We start from the raw sequence: 23985 nt of genomic DNA on the forward strand, positions 1-23985 counted from the left end.
TCTCAGACATAGGAATCTGACAGACAGGGAAATTAAATTTGGGAAAAATACTTAGGCTGTTCTAAAAATTCTCAAATTTTGGAAAATGACAAAGGGAAGAATTAGGAACAACTTTTATGTTGTAAGTTTTAGCATTAGAACTACAGATTGAGGCATCACAGTGGGTTAGGTTCGGTCTAGACCCTGACAAGGAAAAAGTGACATTTTCCTAGGGGTCTGGGAAAATCAATTTTTAGGAGAACCTAAATCTTTCTGGAAAAATCTAAAAATTTACTGAGAAACAATATGTTTTACGAGGGACCCACTGTATTTTTTAGAGGGAAATTCGGATCGTCCATCTAGGAGATCTCAGAGGTTCTTGTCTGCTAAATGAAATTTGGATTTTCCAGGGGGGGTCAGGAGCCGATGTAACATACGATTTGTTAAATGGGGTTTTGAAACCCGAATAGATTGAAATTTTTGGCATGATGTTGCAGAAAAAATAACATAACTATAATAAAATTTTTAGAATTTATAAAAAATAATTTCTGCATGAAATGACAACTAGACCAGACACCTAAGACAAAACATGGTAAACTACCAATATAAATTGAATTAAATAACAAGGAATAAATAAAAAAAATGAGATTAACCACAACATACAGAATATAAAATTTATTTAAAACCTGGAAGAAAACATGAAAAACTCAGGGGGGCATGAATCATATTCATTCTTATTTTTGTGGCTACGAGAAGGGAAGATCCGGTCCATTGATTGGACGAATTATTTTCTTTCAATAACAAACCTATGAAATATATATATATATATATATATATAACAAAAACAAATATGTAGCATATAATGAAGATTTTGGATATGAGGGATCTTACCTTGGCTTGGGTAGGGATGCTGCACCAATGAAGGGTTGGCCGGAGTTGCTTCGATGTTGATGAAGAGGCTGTAGTTGGTATGTACCTTGCTTGGAGGAAGCCGTGGCCAAGGGAGGAGGTGGTTGTTGCGTTTGAAGCTGGAGATGACGACGTGGCTGTTGCAACTGGCTTGATGTGGAGCTCAAGCCATGGCATTCATGGTTGCTGAAGAGAGGACTTGAGAGAGAGAGAGAGAGAGAGAGAGAGAGAGAGAGAGAGAGAGAGAGAGAGGTGTAAGAGAGACAAACCAAAAAAAACAACCATGTAGTGCTTAGGTTGGTAACTTAGGGAAAAATAGAATCCTGTCTAAGTTTTAATAAAAAGTGGGTTTTAATGAGAATGGGGAGGTGTTCGTGAATGTGTTCATCCGTATGGAGGTTGGACAATGGGAAGGGAAAGAAAGAAAGAGGGAAAGAAAGAAGGAAAGAAAGAGGAAGAAAGAAGGAAAGAAAGGGAGGAAGGGAAAAAAGAAAGAAAGAAGAGAAAGGAGGAAGAAGAGAAAGGAGAGGGGGAGCTGGAATGATGTATGTGAATGACAAAGGAGAAGGAAGGAAAGAAGACGAAAAAGAAGAAAAGAAAAGAAGAAAGAAAAAGAAGAAAAGAAAAGAAGAAAGAAAAAGAAAAGGAAAGGAAGAAGAAGAAGAAAAGGAAGAAAGAAAGAAAAGAGGAAAAAAGAAAGGAAAGAAAAGAAAGAAGAAGAAGGAAAGGATAGGAAGAAAGAAAGGAAAAAAGAGGAAGGGAGAGGGGCTGGTCGACCCCTCTTGTGGGTCTCACATCTCAAATAAAAATATAAAAATATAAAAGAAAAACAAAGATAAGAAGATTTTTTTTTTAATAAAAAGAAATGCAAATGGATGAGCCATCTCAAAGTGGGCCCATTTTCCAATTTTGAAATTCATTTTGAAGATCATAGGGGTAGAATAGTCTTTTGAGAAAAGATTTCTGACGAAATGAGCTATTTTTGGCAGTTTTTGAAATGAGCTCAGAATTTGAAGTTTCATACCCCATTGCGAAGCAAATCGAGTTTAGAATTTAAAAATTTGAGTTTGAAATAAATCAAGATTATTTTTCTCGAGAAATATTTCCAAATTTAGAATCCCAGGAGTAAAAATGTCAATTTTGGAAACCCAGGGTTTAAAATTGATCTCTAAAAGCTTTTAAAACTCAATCTGGATTGAAATTTATAAAACTAGAGTTCTGGACTTTGAAAATGAAATGAAATGTTATGAAATACTGAGAAATGATATGAAATGATGAGAAATGACATGAAATGCTATGTGAAATGGAGACCCTGAATGAAGAAATTTAGATATTAAACCCCGATTGACACTTGTACCAGTTCAAAAAGTGTTAAAATTGACAAAATTTGCAAATTGGTTCGAGAAATGATTTTCGGGCTCTACAGGACTAGAGTGATACTGAAAATTGAGTGTGAGCTGCATTGAATTGAAATGAACTATATTGAGCTAGGTTCTAGGGTTTCAGAACTCAAATGAACTGACAAGACACTGACTTAATTGGACTCCCAGAATAAATTTTCAAGAGAAGCTGCTATTTTTAGAGAAATGGTACAAAATGGTTACTGGAGTGAAGTGAATTACAGATCAGAGCTGGGTTTGAGTTAGAACAAAGGTCAGTAATACTGAGATGAACTAAAATCAAAGCTCGAACACTATCTCAACTGACTCAACTCAGCTCAATTTCAGCTAAATGAGCTGAAATGGGCTCCTAGACACTTGGAAATGGTTTTGAACTGAAACTGGAGCAGTTGAACTTCTGGTGAGCTCAACATAGACTCTGGGGAATAGGAATGAGTGAGAATGACTGACTCAGAGACAATTGGCTTGGATTTGAGTAAGAAATGATCCCATTTTGGCAGGAATGCTGTGAAATGAAAATGATCTGTTCATTGTGAGCTCAGATGACTGGTATTCTAATTGTTTTGAGCTAACCAATGAGCTTAGTTGACTCCGACTGACTGGGGTCCAGGATGACCTAGGGGTAAAAATGGTAATTTTCCTAATGAAAGTGGGTAAAATGGTAATTTTTTTACACAAACTTGGGGTTTGACTCCTACACTAACCTATCAGGGTTGGCACTGCACGAGGGGTGTGTTTGAGAATGGATGAGGAAAATTTGGGGTGTTTACAGACTTTGGTTGAGTCGTCCATTGTTTATTTTTCATAAGTCTCGAAAATTAGAGTTTAGGGTTGCGCAGGGGCGTAATTGTCTTTTTCCAATTTACGTAGTCATTCTAACTTCGATATTTAGTAATTTATTAACTTTTTAATATTAATCCAGAGTTATTTGTAGTGTTTGAATACTTAGTTTAGGGAGTTAGCTCAGGTAAAGTCTCATCTTCCGTAAAAATTAGATTGTTAGTAAATTCAGTATTCACATAGATTTAGCTATTTTTAAATCATCGAGTTAGCTTAACTAACTTTGCTTGCATGTTTTGCAGGTGATACAAATCTGCAGTTCTCAGCATATTTCGTAAAGCTTTGGATTCATCTCGTCGCTTTCTCTTTTTGATAACTTGTTCAATTTAATTTGCACTGTATTCTTCTCTGTAATTGAGCAAGTTCGATATCAATAAAGCGTAATTGTTCGATTTAATTGGAGTGTATCCCTTTTCTTGTGGATCGATCTGAACTCACCACGAAAGTGGAAATTCGGTTATTATTACTTGATTGGCGATTTTCCAAAACAATTTCAATGATAAAAATACGTTTAAAATAATGATTATAAAAAATCTGATCACTGATGTCTCATGTGGCTAAAGTGACTGATATCATTTGAAGTATGGGTGACGGATTCAGATAAGCTTGGCTTAGACATGTTTGTATAATTCAGACCTTTGGAGTTGGATTGAGCTTGCCTAGAACTTGGTGCACATCAAAATACAATAAAAGTTTCTAGTGAATGTAGCAAGGTTGGATTTTAAACAGGTGCATAGACAGAGGAGTCATAGTATCCCAACAAAAAAAGTTTAGTCCGTCAGTGTGCCAGAAATAGTAATCCCAACAAGCAGAGCTTCCCATTTAAAAATGGCGCTTTCCCGCGCGTTTCAGAAGCGCAACATTTTGCACTTCCGAAGCGTGCTTTCCCACTCACCTAGGCGCTTCCGGTAACTCTGAATTGGACACTGAACCTTTGTGTCTCATCTCTCTGAAGTTCATGAAATTCAATAGAAAAGGAAATCCCCAGACTCATGTCACCCTGTTCTTGGATACCTGTTCTGACTATCTCAATAATGACTAGGCCCTGATCTTATGGTTCTTGAGAAGTCCTAAAGGAGAGACCTTGTAGTGGTTTGCAATTTTTGACGTCCATCCGATCATATAGTTCTAGTGTAAGACCCGCAATTTTTCAGTATCTTTCTGAAGAAATTCACGAGGCATTTTCAAGTAAAAATAACATCTGAACCCGAAATACGAATCAGATCGATTTGTACGAACCAGTTATACTTGAGATATTCGTTGCTTTGCGAATATATGCTCAAACACTCTGGAAGCCATAACTTCCTAACTAAACGAAATCAAGAGATTCGTACGAGCCAACTTTCTTAGTTACATCAATACGAAGAAAATGGCGTACTCAGAATTTTTCGGAAAAAAATCGCCGGAAACCCAAAATTCTTGCGGGACCCACAAAAATATTGGTGGGACCCACAGGAATATTCCTTAGAAAATATCTTGTGGGACCCACAAAATATCCTATGGAAATATCTTGTGGGCCCCACTTCAAAAGGAACCTCCAGGAATTTAAAAGAAGCCAAGGGGTAAAAAGGGCATGGAAAAACCCAAGAGGAGGTGGGCTTGGGCTATAAATAGCCCTCCGCACTCTCTCTCTTCTCATAATTTCGACCCCCCCTCTCTCTCTTGCCTTCTCTCTCTCTCCTAAACCTCCCCTAGTGAGCCCAAGTGAGTCTGAGCCCACCTGACCTGGCCTGAACCCACCTGACCTGGTCTGAGCCTGCCTGACCTGGTCCTAGCTCACCTGACCTGGGTCTGAACCCACTTGACCTAGTCCAAACCTAGTTGACTTGACTTGAACCTAGTTGGGTTTAAAGTCAAAGTCAAAGTCCTTTTTGGTCCAGATTTCGGTTTGGATTTCTGAACCCAGACTTAGCCTACTTGAGCTGAGTTCGAACCTGCTGAACCCAGTTGACTTGGATCGAACCCTGTTTGGTTCAAACCACTTAGGTTGAGTAGCTTGACCTACTCTACCTCTTTCTCAACTAAGTCAGCTTCATCTGACTTAGTCTGACCTCTCGAAGGAAGGCTCGAAGCCAAAGAAGCAACCCGGAGCCGTTTCTTCGACGATTTGAAGTAAGTTCGCTTCGTTGATCCATCTCTCTCAAGTATTTGATTGTTTGTATATAGAATATACTTTCTGAAGTAGTATCTTGCTTTAGTTCTTGATTGAGCCCTTTTTGGACACTTCGGTGTTCACCCGCTCGTCTCGTAACTATCGTCGGATATATCTATGTTCAAATACGCAGTATATGCGTTCTTCAAAATGGTATCTCGCTTTAGTTCTTGGTTGAGCCCTTTAGGACACTTCGGTGTTCACCTGCTCGCCTCGTAACTATCGTTGGATGCGGATCTAGGTGTATATCTGCTGATTCTGCCGACGCATCTTATATCGCACAGGCTATGTAATTTACCTTTGCCGTCGCGTCGTATGATGCCAAGGCTCCCTGCTTTCTGCAATTTATGATTACTGCACTTCCGATTATGCATTTACTTACGCCGTCGCGTCGAACGATGCCAAGGCTCCTGCTTTCTGCAATGTATTTACTTACGCCGTCGCGTCGAACGATGCCAAGGCTTCTGCTTTGTTATATATGTAGAATATTTCGTTCAGTTACACACCCTGAACAATAGTATATGCATTTCTTTACGCCGCCGCTGTATAAAGCACAGGCTTCTGCTTATACTACATATATAGCGCATAAATGAGCGTTCAAATGGAGATCCACTCCAAATCGCCCATGCGATTCCTTGACCGCTCCTCGTTCAAGATTCTGCTTGACGAATGAAGCCCCTATTGGAAAGGCTTCGCTTTTTGGCAAAATGCTCTTTACGTAATGACTAAGTCAATTTCGTATGGCCTGGCTATGGCCAAGGGTTCCTACAACCTTGATGGATGCAAAGTATGCACAACGGTGCGCATCCATTTCCCGAATTAAGCGTGGCGATTTCCTACCAAAGAGGGGAGATGCCGCTGAAATGGATAAAAGAAACGCACGCTTTTTCTGTAAAAGAGAGGAAGTGCTGCTGAAATTTCTGAAGAAGCTAAGAATAGCTCAGAAAGAACGTAGCAGGATACTCTGACATATAGCAGAGTGCTACCCAGTTCATGGTTTGCCCTCTACAACGTAGAAGGGTTCGTCGCACCACTGCCGGTAGAGCAGGGGAGGTGCTGACGAAATGGTTGGCAGAAGAGCTGCCGGAACCAATGGAACGGCATAATGATGTCCGTTGATGGAACGATGCCAGATCGACTCGTATCCTTGTGCCTGCAAGGGCACCTTGCTCGTAAGGGCCGCTGAGCCGGAGTAGAGGTTGCGCCTTGGCTAGGTTTGGACTCGTTGCGTAAAAATACGCCGAGTAGCCGATCTATTTAGATCAAGTCATATGCATGCTCATTGAGAACGGTTACACAACCAGACTCGTAAGGGCCGAAGAGCCAGAGTGTGTTGTTTCCACCCAAAGAGGTGTGATGCTCGTGGTGGCCGAAGTGCCAAAGAGCGGTGTTCTGCATGCATATGAATAAGACTTAAGGTCGCACATACCCCGCGGTTGAAGATCGTGTTAGGGGTACCCCCTCAGTAATGACTGTGTTGGGGAAGACTGAATGGGGTCGGGTACATACTCCCGTAGTGCTGAAAGCACGGGCTGCCTAAATGGCATGCAGATTCTGTCTAAGTAATTGTAAGACTGGCAGACCCCTTCAGGAATTATGCTCACTGTGGAATGACAGTGATGGTACAGCCTTGAGTGACATGTATTTTACTTTGGACCTGATAGAGTCCACGATGGCCTCAGTCACTCATGGGTTTTGGGGTCGTGGTTATCCTTAAGATCTAAGGATTGAACCCAACTACTGCAAGTAGAGGATGCATCCGAATATGGGCCTAGTAGGGTTCTCCCAGTTGAAACATACTGCTCTACTATGGATAGGGTCAACAGGCCTCTGGGGTATCTAAAATACATAGAATAATCAACCCCCAGAACGTCGCGTTGATGCCCGGACAATAGCTCTACCTGCGTACCAAAGGCGGGAGCGGTTAATTATCGAAACAATGCATTAGCTTAGGTTCAGCGATGCTTTGAATGTATGAGTGGATGACGTGTTGAGTTAGTCCTGCATAACCTTTGTGAAGGTGTCATGTTCGGTATACTACTGGACCGACTGGGCAAAGACCCGTGTTGTATCCGCACGACTAAGCAAAGCTCGAGGAGTTGTCCTTAGATGCGTGGGATACAGATGTGCCAAGTATGAAGACTTGAGCTAGACATCACTTTGAGACCCGGAAGAGGTCATGGCTAAGTCATGGAGACTTAAGCGGCTATTCAAATCACAGCTCTGAAAAGGCTTGCTCTAAGTCATGAGGACTCGAGCGGATGTTCAACTCATAGCCCTACGGAGGCTCTTGCGATATACGCTAAGTCTTGGAGGCTTGAGCGTCGTTATTGCGCATTGCGACCCTGAGTGGTCATTATTTGTACTTAAGTTGAATGGTTATATGATTGCATGCTTACCAGACCATCAATGGTTCTGACCCCGTTTAATGGGGATTTCAGGTGTTATACCTGCGTGGCGATATGCGGAGCAAGGCGGCATCAAGTTCCAGGGTTTCTCTAGACAGAGTTGTATTGCTTCCTTTTATTGAACCTATACTACTTTTTTTTAAGCAGTGATGTAATAAACAAGTGGTTTTCGATAAAATGGAACACTTTGGTGGTCAATGAGTTGCTTGGCCACATACCTGCAACGTGCTCGGGGTTTTCTAAAACTGACGACTCATTATCGTCTGATTCCGCTGCTAAAAGCTTTTCTAAGTTCCGCTGCAAAGAAAAAAAAAAGAAATTCATGAAAATTTTAACTTGGCTTTGTTTTGGAAATCCGGGGCGTTACATCTAGACCCTCATGTACCTGTTCATTGAGTGATTTCGGTATAAGATAGATGTTCTGCCAATGATCAACCATCTCTACATCTTAGGTAGATAAAGGATGAAGACGCTTAAAATTTAATTAACAGGTGGATATCAATGTTTTGCAGTTGAAATAACTGCCCGGTAACTCCCTATATGCCTTCCCATGATGTACTCATGTCAAATTGAGTCACATCAGGTTGGATCCTATATATATTCCAACTGGGATACGATGTCAAAAATGAGGCTAGTGGTTAGGTCTCATAATCCACTCTTTCTTTCTTAAATTGCCATGGTAGCTTGATGGAGTGAGCAACATCCTCTTCTAAGATGCATGTTGGTCATCAAAGGGTATGGTAAGGTTTGGCACACAAACATCCATGATGAGATTCATTATTACTAGTAAGAGAAAATGCATCAACTCTTGCAATTATGTGAAAATTATTGGAGAAGCATAATTCCTTCTTTGTTCTGAAAACGTATTGTATTGATTATGTGATTGTTTGTCCATGGATGAAATATTCACCAATGTTTCCTTTCCTTTCCGCAGACACGAGGAGAAGTTTATCCAATTTATTGTTAAGAAGGTTGTAGATGAAATAAATAAGACTCTTAGATATGGCCAAATACCCAGTTGGGCTTGATTTTCGTATAAAAGATGTGATAGAGATTTTGTAGATCGAACCAGATGATGTTCGAATGGTAGGAATTCAGGGCATGGGTTGTGTAGGCAAAACGATACTTGATAAGGTTGTCTTTAACAAGATATCTTCAAGTTTTGAAGCTTGCAACTTCATTTCAGATGTTAGGGAAGTAGCAAAACAATTCAAAGGGCTTGTTTCTCTGCTAAATCAGTTGATCTGTGACATTGTAGGTGTACAACGATCATTGACATCAATCAAGGGATCACCATCATTCGAAAAAGAATTCACAGCAAGAGAGTTCTTGTCATTCTGGATGATGTTGATGATGACAAGCAGCTTAATGCACTGGTTGGTAGCAGAAATTGGTTTTCTAGAAAAAGCAGGATCGTAATCACGACAAGAAACAAACATGTACTCAATGTGCATAAACTCCATAAACATGAGATATATCATCTTAAAGGATCTTGACCAATCAGTTGAAGTGTTCAGTTACCATGCCTTTGGCAGAGAGAAGCCATCAGATGTGTATGCTCTGTAAACCCCCTCCAACGATTTCGTTGGAGGGGATGAGCCTTAAAAAAAGAGATATGGTTCTCTATTTGGGGGAATTGGCTCTTTGATAAACCTCACCCCCCACAATCCGCGGGAGGGGTGAGGCCTTCACGCAACCCCCTCTATCTCGCACAAAGCGAACGATAGAGGGGGAGAGGAAGCGACAAAGAGCATGGGAGAGAAGAAAAAAGAGTAAAAAAGTTGTAGGGCACTTATCAGATTTCGGTGTCGGCGATAAGGTAAGCCTCCATTTCTTCTTCTTCTTCTTCTTCTTCTTTGTTTTCTCCTTTTAGTTCTCGGCAAGGGGGGGGGGCAGCCATGGCTACTGGCGAGCTTCTGTTAAACGAAAAAAATAGAGGTTTATGAGAGAGAGAGAGGGGGCTGGTAAGCCGACACCAGTGGCCGACCCCTTTGCCACACGGAGGAAGGAGGGAGAGGGTTTGCAGCGGCCGACCCTTTGCATTTGTAAAAACAAAAGGGGCAGAGCCCCTTCTGCTTTTCGGTTTTTATGCTTGTCGGTCTGGGTCGCGCCCAGACTGAGCCGACTTTAACGAAAAAAAGAGGGGCTTGGGTGTGATCCAGACCGAACCACATGGTTCTATAAAAAAAATGGTCAAACCGGTTCAGGTTAAGTCAGTTCAGACCAAACCAGTCTGAACCAAACCGGGTTAGACTGAACCGGTTCAGTATGACAAAGTCTTAGATCCATTTTGATTGGATCTGGACCAAACCAAATCTAGATCCAGTCAATCTGGATAGATCATATTAGAATCAGATCCAAAGAGATCTGAGTTTGATCTAGATTGAATGTTCTGGATCTAGAACATAATTGGATCTGGTTTGGATCAGTTCTGAATTCAAATCAGAATTGGATCTGATTGGATCAATTCTAGATCCAGATCAAAATGGGGTCTGGACCCAATCAGACTGTTCCTGATTCAGTCAGACAGTTCTGGATCTAGATGAGTTTTAGATCTTGATGTAGTTAGACAACTTTAGATCCAGATCAACATTGGACCTGAATAAGATTGGGATTAATTTTGAATTTTATGAATAAAACCCAGATAACCAAAATACCCTTAGGTGTACTCGAGATTCATTTTCGTAAAATAAACATAACTTTGCACCTCAAACTCAGAATTGAGTGAAGTTTACTGTGTTGGACTCGTATCATATTGAGGAATCTACTTGATCATTGGTTTTGATAAAATTAATGACACAAAAATTAAGGTCTCACGAGTCAATTTGAGAGGGGCATTTTAGTAATTTTGTTAAAACATAAGAAATTATGTAAATTAATACAAAAATACTTATGTAATGACCAGATTCTACTGCCAGAGAATCTTGAGACTCAATTGCGACTATAGCACGATATTCACATTGGAGGTAAGAGATATTATAAGTAATTTTAGATGTGAATAAACATTTTACGTTGCATGTTATTGCTGTGAATTAACATGATTAGTATGACAATTTAAGTCTGAACATGATATGCATAAATTAACCATACATGATATTATGAGATGATTGCATACACATGTTAATTACAAAATACATGTTAGTTATTGTATGTCATGCATGTTAGAAAGATTATTTTGTGATAGCATATCTATATAATAAATTGCTAATAACATGCATTTAATGAGATTGTGTTTAGATTTGTCTCATTTTTATTCTATTTATGTTGTATGAATGAATATTTTGAGATTAGCATGCATAACCTCTTAAATTTTGGAAGTGGCGACCTGGTTTGTGGCCAGAGTGCAGCCACCATGAAGAGTGGGTCATCAGTGATTTAATGATGTGGAGACCCTACATTGTTGCAAGCTTATTATGAGATCAGTGTTAGTCCTAATATCATCTTGAGATTAAAGAATGAGATCTATCATGATCATTTTACAATATCACTCTTGATAGAACGAGTAAAATACAAGTTTGAGAATGCAAGTTTATGTGGTTACTTAGCCTATGACTTAGGGTTATACTCACACAGTGTTTTAGGACTCCAGACGACCATGGATGGTTGAGAACCATCATGGTTACAATATAGCATGAACCATACCGAGATTGAGATTGATCCTGACCTCATGGCTAGATACCGGCGGAGTCTCCTTTTTGTTTCACTACAGTGCTTGGTTGTCCGAGAACCACTGAGAGTGTATGGTTCATTGTTTGACCAACATTCATAGAGGGCTATGATCGGTACAACCAACCTAGGATTAATTTGCTGTGATTATAGTATTTAAGAGAGTGAATGTGGGGTAATTAAAACATACAAACTTGTGTGGTATGCCAAAAACTAAACTCAAACTAGGGGTTTAGAGCCCATTACAATTATAAGTTTAAGTGTTTATTTGCTTATAATTATTTCTTACTCAGTTGTAGACTCACCTCTTTGTTTAATTACAACTTTAGGTTCTAGGCACACTAGTACAGGCAGAACTTGATCGACTTCTTCTTCGGCAGAGTATTTGATAGTTTTTACTTTCATGTCGTTGAAAAATAATGCATTTGTTATTTTTTTTATTATGAATGATGAACATTGTGAAAGAAAGTGACTTATTGAATCATAATGAAAAAAAATGTTTAGCCATGTTTCTCGGTGTGAACTCTGTACTGTTTTCCTCTAGGAAGTAATACCAACCGAACTCGGACTCCCGAAGTACCAGATTGGGGTGTTACATACTCATTCATCTAAGAAGGTCATTCTGACAATAGGTGGACTTCCCTTAACATTTAAAGTATTTGGCTCACTTTTCTTTGATCGTGAAACTCTAGAGGAATGGAATGATTCAGAGAAACTAGTACAAGTTCAACATAAAGATATCCTTGTGAAGTTGAAAATAAGTTATGATGGACTGGATGAAACAGAAAACCAAATATTTTTGGATGTTTCATGTTTTCTAATCGAAAAGGGTAAAGAAAATGCAGTTCACATGTGGAGAGATTGTGTTTTTTTTTCAACCAGATCAATTAAAGTCTTACTAGACAAATCTCTTATCAAAATCAATTACAAAATATCTTTGAAATGCATGATCAAATTCTAGACATGGGAAGACATTGTTATGGAAGAGAGCCCTTCAAACCCTGATATGCCTAGCAGACTGTGGAATAAAGTTGATGCATTGGAAGCATTGAAAACTCTTAAAGTTATATTCTGGTAACTCTAGTATGGTATCATCTTTACTCACTTGTACAATCATGTTAGGGTCCAATTCACAACTTGAGTCTTCGAACCTCAGATAAACAGAGCAAGTATGCTGCTGCTGAAGATTGGTTCAATGGAACTGAACATGTCCTCAGCCTCACCTTATCTTGACTAAGTCTGTTTGACCTCAGAGAATCTGAGCCTAATTTTGAGTTGGCCAAAATCAACTTTTTCTTTTCTGCTTTCTGTTTATTAGCACAATGAAGAGGACAAGATTTCTCTGTCCTTGCACTATTTTTATGAGAGGGGTCTTTTCTCCCTGTCTCCACCATATATCTGGATGAGTTGGCAGGATGATGACTATCTCTGTTATCTTGAACAGATAATATCTCTCTCTCTCTCTCTCTCTCTCTCTCTCTATATATATATATATATATATATATATATATATATATATATATACATATATATATATATATATATATATATATATATTCTTTTGAAAAGATATGCATAAAATAGGTAAAAACATCTATATTGTTTTAAGCATGAGAAAGTTGTTTACATATGCGATTATGTTGAAAATTGACTTAGTTGGTATAATAGGTGACTGACATGGATTAACACAAACCTATTAATGGTCAACACCAAACCATTATGATCTATAGGTTGAACTAGATTCAACACATGGTTTATATGTTATATATATATATATATATATATATATATATATATATATATAAATGAAAATTCATTGACCATATATAGATCCAGTTAGCCTTTATCCAAATTTTTACTAATTTGACATTTTCATCAACTTAAATATGATATACCAAAGCCACATATAGATTTGCATTGAGTTCATGCATAGCCAAATTAGAAGTGATGTCAGCTCCCTTAGTTTTAACTTGAATCTTTATAATTTGAGCCTGTATTAGATTACTAGGTCTGTTTGAGATCAACTCACTTAACCCAACCATATTAAACCAAAACACAATTCATATACATTCCAATACATGTATTTGGAAAATGATAAACTTTAGTACATCCAAACAGAGCCTTAATCAATTCCAAAGATTTTTTGTCAAACAAAACCAGACACTGCTTAATTTATTTAACTAAACCCGTACTCATTGAGCTTCAAGTTAGGTCATGTTTTAGTCAAGTAAATTGAGCCTACCTTTTAGCAAGCTGAACCTGAGCATCTCGGAAGAAACCTGATTCGTTAATGAAATGATATTATGCCTTATCATCTTTGAGATGACATATGGAAAAATTATTTGATTGCTTATACTTTTACTACGATTGACACTTGTCACATTTAACTGACTAAAAGGATATGGGACATGACATTCTGGTACAAATTTTCATTAGTTGTAGTATATATGAGGACATGACTGTTATCATCGCAAAATTTTTACTTTTTGCGAATCAACCTGACCTTTGAAAAAGTTTTTGAAAATAACTCACCTCCATTTTTAAAATGCGGGAAAATTCCGAAGAATGGGACTCGCCTGTCGGTACGAGGTTCAACCGTTCCTGCCACCTTTAACAGGGGTAATTGAACCAAGGATCAATCTTATGCTCTACTCTATTCAACTTGTCTAAATCATATTCTAATTTCTAAATGCACATAGAATCAGGCATGTGCTATGAATTTCTGAAAATGCATATTTGAAAAACATGATGTTTGATTTGAATATTAGAATACTTGGAAAAAGATATCACATGGAAAATCGTGAATCAGGATTGGAAAATATTTCTGAGAAAAGTGAAAACCAATTTCTGAGGAATCTAGAGGTTTTGTGAAAATCGATTTTGAGAAATGTGAAATAGCTTTGGAAAACTTGATTTCTTTGAATTCAAACTTTGAAATTGGAAATCTAACTTAGAAAATCGAATTTGGAACTTGGGAAATACTTGAAATATCATTGGCAAATCCATATTTTGAGAAAAATCGATTTTTGAATAAGACTTAGGAAATTTTTGAAGAATTTGATTCCTTTGACTTGGAATTTGAATTGGAATTGGCAAATGCATGAAATGAATGAATATGTTTTTGAGGAATTGGGAAAAACTCTTTGTATTTTTGAAAAATTGCAGTGCATTTTGAAGTTAGCCTAAGAGTGTAAGCTGAATGTGGCTAATGTGAAGATCATAAATCTAGATATCCTTCATATTCTGACTATGGCCATAAATAAGAATTCCACCAAGTTTATAAACTTCATAAAAGCTAGTGTATGTGCCATTCGTGTAGACCATGGTGAGTTTGAATATGCATGAATCATCATCCATCACACATTAACATTATTAAAAAAAATAAACTATATGCAATGCTGCCTAAGCTAAGCAGGAAATGTAAATTCTTATTCCAAAGTTTAATTTAGTCTACATCACTATTGAAATTTAAATACCTAAAATTAATATCTTCAATGTACCTGAAAAACTAGAAAGTTAGGTTAGTGAATATATGTTGGCTTTTCTAGATTTATCCAGCAATATCTGGAAATTGCTGGATTTTGCTAGATATAAGCCTTTTCCATGATTCTCTTAAATAAAATTTGATAAAATATGAAATAAGATTGAATAAATATGAAAATAGAATTTGAAATTTTGAAATTGGGGTCAAAATGACCAAAATACCCCTAATAACAAGACTATGGCCTTGAAATTAGGGTTTTCAGAAAGATATTTGGTAAAATGCAACTTTTGAAATTCAAATGAAGATAAATCAAACTAAATATGATATGACACGGTTAAAAATATAAAAATTAGGGTTAGGGATTTCGAAATTGAGGTCAAATGACCAAATTACCCCTGATAGCAAGACTATGGCCTTGAAATTAGGGTTTTTTGAAATAGATTTTGGTAAAAACTTGGGTTTTAAGGACTAAATGAAATCAAATTAACATCAAATTAAATATAAAGCATCCTAATATTATTATTAACATGATTAAACCCTAAAAATACATGCTTATGCACGAAAATCCAAGAATATCACAAATTTTATGATTTTTGCAGTGTTTTGGAATTCTTCGGGTGCCCTGTTTTGCAATTCAAGCCATTCAATCATCAAACGGATTCCAAAAATCCTCAAAATTGGTACCTGCACTTGTTATAACCCTAATATCAAATTAGAATTATAAAAATATTTTTTTGGCATTAAATTAATTCAAAAATTGCATTAAACCCTAAAAATATGCTATTTTTGACCTAGTTCACCAACCAGTCTCAGTCCAAGACCCGAACCAAGGGTCAAACCTCCATGAACATTTCTGATTTTTGACAAAGACTAAATAGACAAAAAAACAGAAGTTTTCGTTTTTACAGATCTAAAAAAACACTTAGGATGAAGGAGATCTCCTTCCGGCAATCCGGGCCTGAATATTGCAAACCAAACATGAGTTAAAACAGACACTGCAAATTACAAATTCCGGGATAAATATCAATACTATTCCAAAATATCTGATATTTTAGCAGTAAATAGTAGACAGAAAAATAACAATACTCACTTTTTACAGATCATGAATCGGATCTGTGGTTTGGGATTTATAAACAACACAAGTCTGATTAGGGTTTTGGTAAACCCTAACGAGTTTTAAATTAAAAATCAGACTTTCTGTCAAAGGAAAAATATCAAACAGAAATAAAAAAATCTCAAAATTGCACAGTAGATTGATCTAATCAATATAAACCCATGTCATTTTACGGATATCAAATCGGATATCGGATGAGAAAAATATCATCATATCAAGTCACCCTCCTGATTTTAACACTGATTTTAAAGTTTTAAACATCCGACCTGATGTCTGATTTTTTTGATAGGGTTCCCGAAGTCCAAAATCTATGATTTTTTTACAGTAGTTCAATCACATATGCATGCATCACATATAAAAAAATCGGAAATAAACAACAAGTATTTAAATCCGAAACAGCATGCTTTTTTCTGTTCTAAATTAAAAACACACAGAAATCTAAGAAACTTGAGAAAATATGCATTAATTAATGAAAAGCAATAAAACAAACCATAAAACAGCAAATAAAAATTATTTCTATGCTGAAAAACGTATAATCAATATAAACAAATACATAAATAAATAAAAATTAGGGAATCAATGCCTGAAATTTGATGTTACCTTTAAAAGCATGGATTTAACCCATTAAAAGGGTAAATCACATGTTTTATTGGTTAATAATGTAAAGACCCATGTTAAAATTGATTCTAATGGATTAGAATCCATGTAGACACCATGAAATAGAGTTAGATCACTTTCTTGAACCTCTCTTGAGGTTCTTGGACTTGAATCCATGGTTTAATCCATGAAGGGGATGACACCAATGACTAAAATTGATTTAAAACATGAAAAAGTATTGAATAAAACTAAAAAATATTAAAAATATTACCTTGGTGCTTGCAGCTGAAATGGAGGAAGGTGGAGGTGCTGGAGAGGAGAGAGAGGCCACGAAAATTTGAGAGAAAAGAGCCCTCTTTTGACCCCCTTTAGGTCCCCTTTTATAGTTTTTCAAAAAGTCAATTAGGGTTAATTAAGAGGTTTTTCATTTTTTCAGGACTCTTTCTAATAAATCCACTAAGGGCAACGATTTTCCTAGAGGATTCTAACCTAAATGGACTCTAATTACTCCCTAATTAACACCTAATTAAACCCTAGAAAGTCCAAATGTGGCACCACCTAGTATGGACCCACATTTGGTTTTTAAAACTTGAATTTAAAACCTTTAAAAACCAATAGTTTAAAACTTAAATAAAATGAATTTTTAAAATTGATTTTGACTCCTCTAAACCCCTAACCTAACTAGGACAATGACTAACCCTAGTCTAGCCCTGACTTACTCGAATATGGTGCCACCCCGAGTGGGCCCTACTTGAGTTTTTCAAAAAGCGATTTTAAAACATGAAATTGAGAAAGTTTTCAAAAGATTTTCAAAAGTAAACTTTGAAATTAAAATTTTTGAAATGGCATAGGGTCCTAACTGGGTCAGGACTCCTCTGGATATGGTGCCAACTGAGTGGGCCCACATCGATTTTTGAAAATTTTGAAATAAATACTGAAAACAACTTTGAAAAGGGGTTGAAATCAATAATTAAAATTCAAGATTTTTGAAAATAGAGTTCTAATCGAACTGGAACTCAGAGTTAGAGTCCTGAACTCTTAGGACTCTGAGATTTTGGATTTTAAAAGCTAAATGAAGGAGTTTTTGAAAAGATTTTATGAAAAATGGTGAAATAAGTTAGAAAATACAGCCAGGGTTAGACTTCTAACTCAATCAGAACTCTGAAACAGAGTCTTGAATTAACTGGACTCTACAAAATGACCTACTTTTTTAAAACAAATGGAAATAAGTGAAAATAGAATAAAACAGACTTCAAAACAGACTCTTGACTGGACTAGGACTTCGGTACAGAGTCCTGATTGGACTAAAACTCTAGATTTTTTTTGGTATTTTCTAAAAAACAAATGAAAGAACTTGTCAAAACAGTGAAAACAATAACGAATATTAAAATAAAACAGAGTTCTGATTCAACTGAGACTCTGAGGACAGAGTCTTGATTGATCTAGGACTCTCAAATTTTTGGATTTTCTGAGAAAACAAATGGGAGGATTTTAAAAAACAGTTAAAAACAAGATGAAATTGAAGTTTTGGTTCAGAGTCCTGATCTGATTAGGACTCTGAGAAAGAGTCCTGATTCAATCAGAACTCTAAGAATTTTGGCTTTCTGATAAGCAAATGATGAAATTTAAGCAAAGCTTTTGAAAATCAGTGAAAATGAAGTATGAAAACCAATTTTGGACAGAGTCCTGCTTCGATCAGGACTCTGGGGTAGAGCCCTGATTTGATCAGGACTCTGAGATAAAATCTCAGAATTTTGAAATTCTTTGATAAAAGTGTAATAGTTTTGGTAGATTGAAAGATTTCTGAAAGATTCTCTCAAAATTGAAATCATGATCAGAGTCCTGATCCAACTAGGACTATCTGAACAGAGTCTTGTTTTGACTAAACTCTGAGTTTCTAACTCTTTTTGAAAGATTTGATTGAAAATGGATAAAAATAGTTGTAAAAGATTAGAGTCCCAATCTAATTGAAACTCTGAAGAAGTGTCCTGATCCGACTGGACTCTTGAAGAAGAGTCCTGATCCAACCAGGACTTTGAGATTTTGGCCAAAACAGAAGATTTTAAAAGGTTTTCTTCAAAGATAGGTAAAAAGGTAGTGAAAAGTAGAGTTTTGATCCGACTAAGACTCTGGAAAAAGGGTCCTGATCCAATTAGGACTCTAAGATTTTTGGAGATTTTTGACAAGTAAAGGAATCCAGAAGCGACACCACCTAAATGGGTCTCATCTGAGAATTGAAATCAATTGAAATTGAGTTTGAAATGAATCCAGATTGTTTTCTGAGAAAATATTTCAAAATATAAAGTCCTCGGGTTGAAAAATGACAGAATGTTGAGTAAAAACCTAGGTTTTGAAATTGATTTTTGAAAGAAAAAGTTTTAAAACTCAAATCTGGATTGAATATTTTGAAAACAGGAGTGTTGGATCTCGAAGATGAGATGTAATGACATGCAATGCTATGCTGTGCAATAAAATGGTATGCCGAATGCATGTAATGATATGCAATGACACATGAAATGTAAGTACTGGATGAGGGTGAAAATTTGGGGTGTTTACAGATACCCCTCTTTGCTACTAAGCCGGTTGAAAGCCGAGTTTAGTGGCAAAGAAAACACACCAAATTTGGATTATAAAAATGCCCCAGTTAGATGAATCTGACTGGATATGAAAGAATTAGTTTAAGTGATGATGGTAGATATGAAATGGAGAATAAGGATAAAATTTTATTTCAAAAGAAAGTAAGATTCAGGTTTTGCCCTTAACCTGGATGGGACGGGAAATACCTCGTATGGAACGAAGCTCAGGTTTTGACCCTTGACCTGATTGGAAAATGAAAATGGAATACCTCATCAAAGAAGGCTCAGGTTTGTACCCTTAACCTGATTGGGCAGAAAATGGAATACCTCATCAAAGGAGGCTTAGGTTTATACCCTTAACCTGATTGGACAGAAAATGGAATACCTCATCAAAGGAGGCTCAGGTTTGTACCCTTGACCTGATTGGGCAGAAAATGGAATACCTCATCAAAGAAGGCTTAGGTTTATACCCTTAACCTGATTGGGCAGAAAATGGACAGAATCCTCGAAAGAAGAGACTGTGATGGAACCTTCAGATTTCCGCACAATGAATCCAATAGGGGTTTTGCAAAAGGAAGGAAATTGGGGTCCCTAAAGTTTGAAAAGGGATTGATTTTGTGCGCCTCATTGCTGAGACTAATTAACTTTTGAAATTGCCTTTTGCTGGATTTGGTGGCTTAACCTCAAGCCGAAATTGGACCGTCTATGGTGGGACAGTGGGGACACAGAGAAGTGTGCGAATCTGAGAGCCCGTGCGCTCAGATTATACCAAAGAAGGGAAGGAATCTTGAAAACTCCCGTTATCAAGTCCTAAAAAGGGATAACAACTGATGTCAGGATGCACCAAAGATGAACCTCAAGCTCTCGTTTCATGCCAGGATAGCTAGAAAATATTGTCAAAATGTTGAAAATTGTGTTGATTCAAAATAATTGAAAATGATGCACATTGTTTTGAAAGTATTCCCTCTTTTCTACCTGAAGTATTACCTCCGACTGAGCTTAACTCCGTAGAATCAAGATTCGATTTCAAATTGCTTGCGATTGACTTTCTTTCAAGGAAGCTATCAATTTCCTTGATATAGACGGAAAAGAAAGTATTCTTGATATTGCGAGAGCTATTGGTGAAAGAATATTGATAAAAGAATTTCACAAAATTAAAGAAGATTCTTGATAGATTTTGAAGTCTGATATCCTGGGATTCTTTTCTCATGATGATCTTTCTGCACTCCCTTTTTAACAGAATTTGAGCTCTCTTGGATTTTTCGGGAATTACATCATCCTTCATTTTGGAGATGTCCTGACTTTTCTCTCTCTTTTCTTTTTTTTTTGAAGGGTACATCACAAACTCCTTCATCTCAGAGATATTTTGATCCTTCTTTTCTCTCAGGGATTATCATGATAGTTATTGGCTCATTGGTAGGAAATCTCTTGATGATAGCTGGAATTAAATATCTTTTAGGGTTTGTCGGTAGGCTCATCACACTCGCCTTCATCTCGACGGTGATCTGAACTTTCCCTGGAAGGATCCGTCACAAACTCCGTCATCTTGGAGATGATCCAAATCTTCTTTGGCCCCAGGCGTCGACTCGCTTAATTCACCTTCATCTTGACGACAATTGAGAGATCCCTTTTGCAGATATTTAATTGCAACTGAGGTGATTGAGGAGATATGGAGATTGAGTGGCTTTTTCTGTATCACCCAGGATATTTCGACTGCTTTATTTTTCCAGAAAGGTCTTTAAAAATGTGCCATTGACTGCGATCAATATCAATCACTTATGGCTTTGCAACAACATTGAGTTTTCTTTACTGGCCATATCGCGGATTTATTCTTCATCCTTTTGGTTGGCCAATAGAAAGATTTTGAACTTTGAATCCTTTTTCGTGAAAGCTTTGTCCTTTCGAAAGTAATACTGAGGGTATTCTGAGGTAATAATTTTGTGCAATAAAAATTTTTGAAATCAACAAATATTTAATGACAAATTGACAAAATTTTCTTGAAATCCTTTTGTGAAAGCGAGCATTTGAAGCACAACGCAACACATCCATGACAAAAATTCTCTTCTCCTTTCCCCAAAGGAGAAGATTCAGAAATTAGAATTGGGAATTACTCCTCTCTTCCCTGAAGAGGAGGTGCTTGCAAAACGATCTTTCGAAGAGAAATTAAGCTTTCGTCAAAACTTCCTAATATTAGGCTTCTCTTATGGAAAGGGGCCCAGAATTGGTGAGGTTGGTAAATTGGTCATGAAGGAACGAGTTCATCACACTCTCCCTGAAAAGAGGGTCCTTCATGATGAAATGACCTAGTCTGAAATTATGGGGCCACAAGGAAAGCAAGTCTCTGTCGAGTCTCTCCCTATAAAAAGGGTTCCTTGTGTGAAATTTGGAATTTTGTTTTGCAAACGGTTCACAAAGACACGAGTCCCTTCAAACTCTCCCTGAAAAGGGGCTAAGTGAACGAATTGGATAGCATGCGAAAAGAGCGAGCTCCCTCGAACTCTCCCTATACAAAGGGTCTCTCGCAAGAGAAATTTTTTGGAATTGGGTATTGGGTGACCAAAAGGTCGAAATTTGGAATTTTGAATTTTGAATTTTTGAAATTGGAATTTTGATATTTGAAATTAGAAATTGGAAGTTTGGAATTTGGAATTTGATATTCGGAAATTAGAAATTGGGAATTTTGGAATTTAGAAATTGATATTTGGAAATTGGAAATTGGGAATTTTGGAATTTAGAAATTGATATTTGGAAATTAGAAATTAGAAATTAGAATTTGGAAATTAGAATTTGGAAATTGGAAATTAGAAATTGGAAATTAGAAATTGGAAATTAGAAATTGGAAATTAGAAATTAGAAATTGGAAATTAGAAATTGGAAATTAGAATTTTGGAATTTGGAAATTGATATTTGGAAATTGGAAATTAGAATTTTGGAATTTGGAAATTGATATTTGGAAATTGGAAATTAGAATTTTGGAATTTGGAAATTTGATATTTGGAAATTGGAAATTAGAATTTTGGGAATTGGATGATTGATCAGCACGAAGACTGAGCTCAAGAGGTCGACTGACATGACCATTCAGTGGAACACTAACACGAGTGCTTGATTTTGAAAAGATACCGGTATGCATACCGGTTTTAAAAATGTACCAGTTTGGATACTAGATTTTGGTTTAGTTCTGGTGATTGTCTTTCAATCTTGAATCGTTAGGAATTGTGATGGGATTGATAGTTGAAATCTCAATATTGACCAGATCGTTATTAATGCGATTGAATGCAAATGAATGCAAATTGATGCACATGAATGCACAAGTGCGTGAAATGAGAGATTTGTTTATCCTACCTGCATACAGGATATTTGTAGATAAAAACAAAATTTTAAAATGCCCCAGTGTAACTGGAAAAAAGAATTTTGATCATTATTGAAGAAAATTTGGAAGAATTACAAAGAATAGGAAATTGTTCAAGTATAGAATTTTTTCAAATATCGAGTATTGATGGGATCTGGTAATTCTATTCCATCAGCATTGATGAGCCGATATGAATTGCGAGGTAGTGCCTCTTTGACAACATAAGGACCTTCTCAATTTGGCGACCATTTGCCACTCGGGCGGTGCCTGAGATAAGCTGTTGATCTGAGCACTAGATCATTGACCCGAAATTTTCTCTCAATGACAGATTTTGCATATTGTCGGGCTATCCTCTGGCGATAGGATTAAGCATGCTCTGCTGCTCTGAGCCTTCTTTCATCGAGCAAATCAAGTTGTACCAGTCGCTGTTGCTGATACTGATCAAGAGGTAATTCTAGAAGTGATGCAAATTTCAGAGCAAGTTTCTGAACATGTAGAAGTAGTACTACTTCAGTTCCGTAGACAAGTTTTGACGGAGTAGCATTCGTTGGAGTTCGAATGGTGGTTCTGTATGCCCATAATGCATCATGAATCTTTTCATGCCAGTCACGGCCCGTTTCTAAAGTTCGCTCCAGGATTCGAATCAGAATCTTGTTGGTGGCTTCTGCTTGACCATTCCCTTGAGGATAATAAGGAGCGGAAAAATGATGATGAATTCTGAATTTTGAGCAGAATGTTCTCATTCTCTCATTCTTGAAATGACTGCCATTATCCGACACGATATCATGCAGTATACCGAAACGGCAAAGGATATTCTTATGGATGAAAGAAACCACGTGTCGACCTTCTACTGTGCGTAGAGTGACTGCTTCTACCCATTTAGTAAAATATTCTGTTGCGGCAAGAAAATATTTATGACCATTGGAGGCTGAAGGAGTGATGGGGCCTAAAACATCGAAAGCCCACATGGAAAATGGCCATGGCGAGATGACAGATTGCAAGTATGTCGTCGGCGCATGAATGGAAGGCACATGCATCTGACATTGAACGCACTTCTTTACAAAACGATAGCAATCTTGTTGCATAGTCCTCCAATAATATCCTGCTCGGATGATTTGTTTGACGAGAGTCTGATAGCCAACATAACCACCGCAAATGCCTTCATGTGCTTCTTACACAACTTCTTTGGCTTCTTCTTCGTCCAAACATTTGGAATACTCAGAACTGAATCCACGACGATAAAGGACGTCGGCAAGAATAAAATATCGAGCAGACATGCGTTGAATTGCTCGCTGCTCCCTCTTTGGTAATTCTGGAGGAAATTCGCCAGTTTTAATGAAATTCTTGATATCATGATACCAAGGCTTCTTCTTCTGCTCAGCCTGGTTTATCTGCTCTATTGGGACGAAAGCAGGTTGATCAAGTCTGCCAATTTCAAATGAGCGACAAGATTCTCCACTTCTGAAAGACATGATGGATCCCAGATTAGCTAAACTGTCTGCAACTTGATT

The 23985-nt window shown here is 37.1% G+C and overlaps 1 protein-coding gene across 1 annotated transcript; it reads left to right on the forward strand.

Moving 5' to 3' along the window:
• Nucleotides 1-949: 949 nt before the first annotated feature.
• LOC149815678 (uncharacterized) lies at nt 950-9254 on the forward strand. Its single transcript, XM_089990606.1, has 4 exons — nt 950-1070; nt 8201-8216; nt 8947-9064; nt 9177-9254. Exons 1-4 carry the CDS (start codon nt 950-952, stop codon nt 9252-9254), a joined length of 333 nt encoding a protein of 110 aa, XP_089846732.1.
• Nucleotides 9255-23985: the final 14731 nt, after the last annotated feature.

This window comes from Nuphar pumila, chromosome 15 (genome assembly GCF_984573655.1).
Source record: "Nuphar pumila chromosome 15, dmNupPumi1.hap1.1, whole genome shotgun sequence".
Classification (NCBI taxonomy): domain Eukaryota; kingdom Viridiplantae; phylum Streptophyta; class Magnoliopsida; order Nymphaeales; family Nymphaeaceae; genus Nuphar; species Nuphar pumila.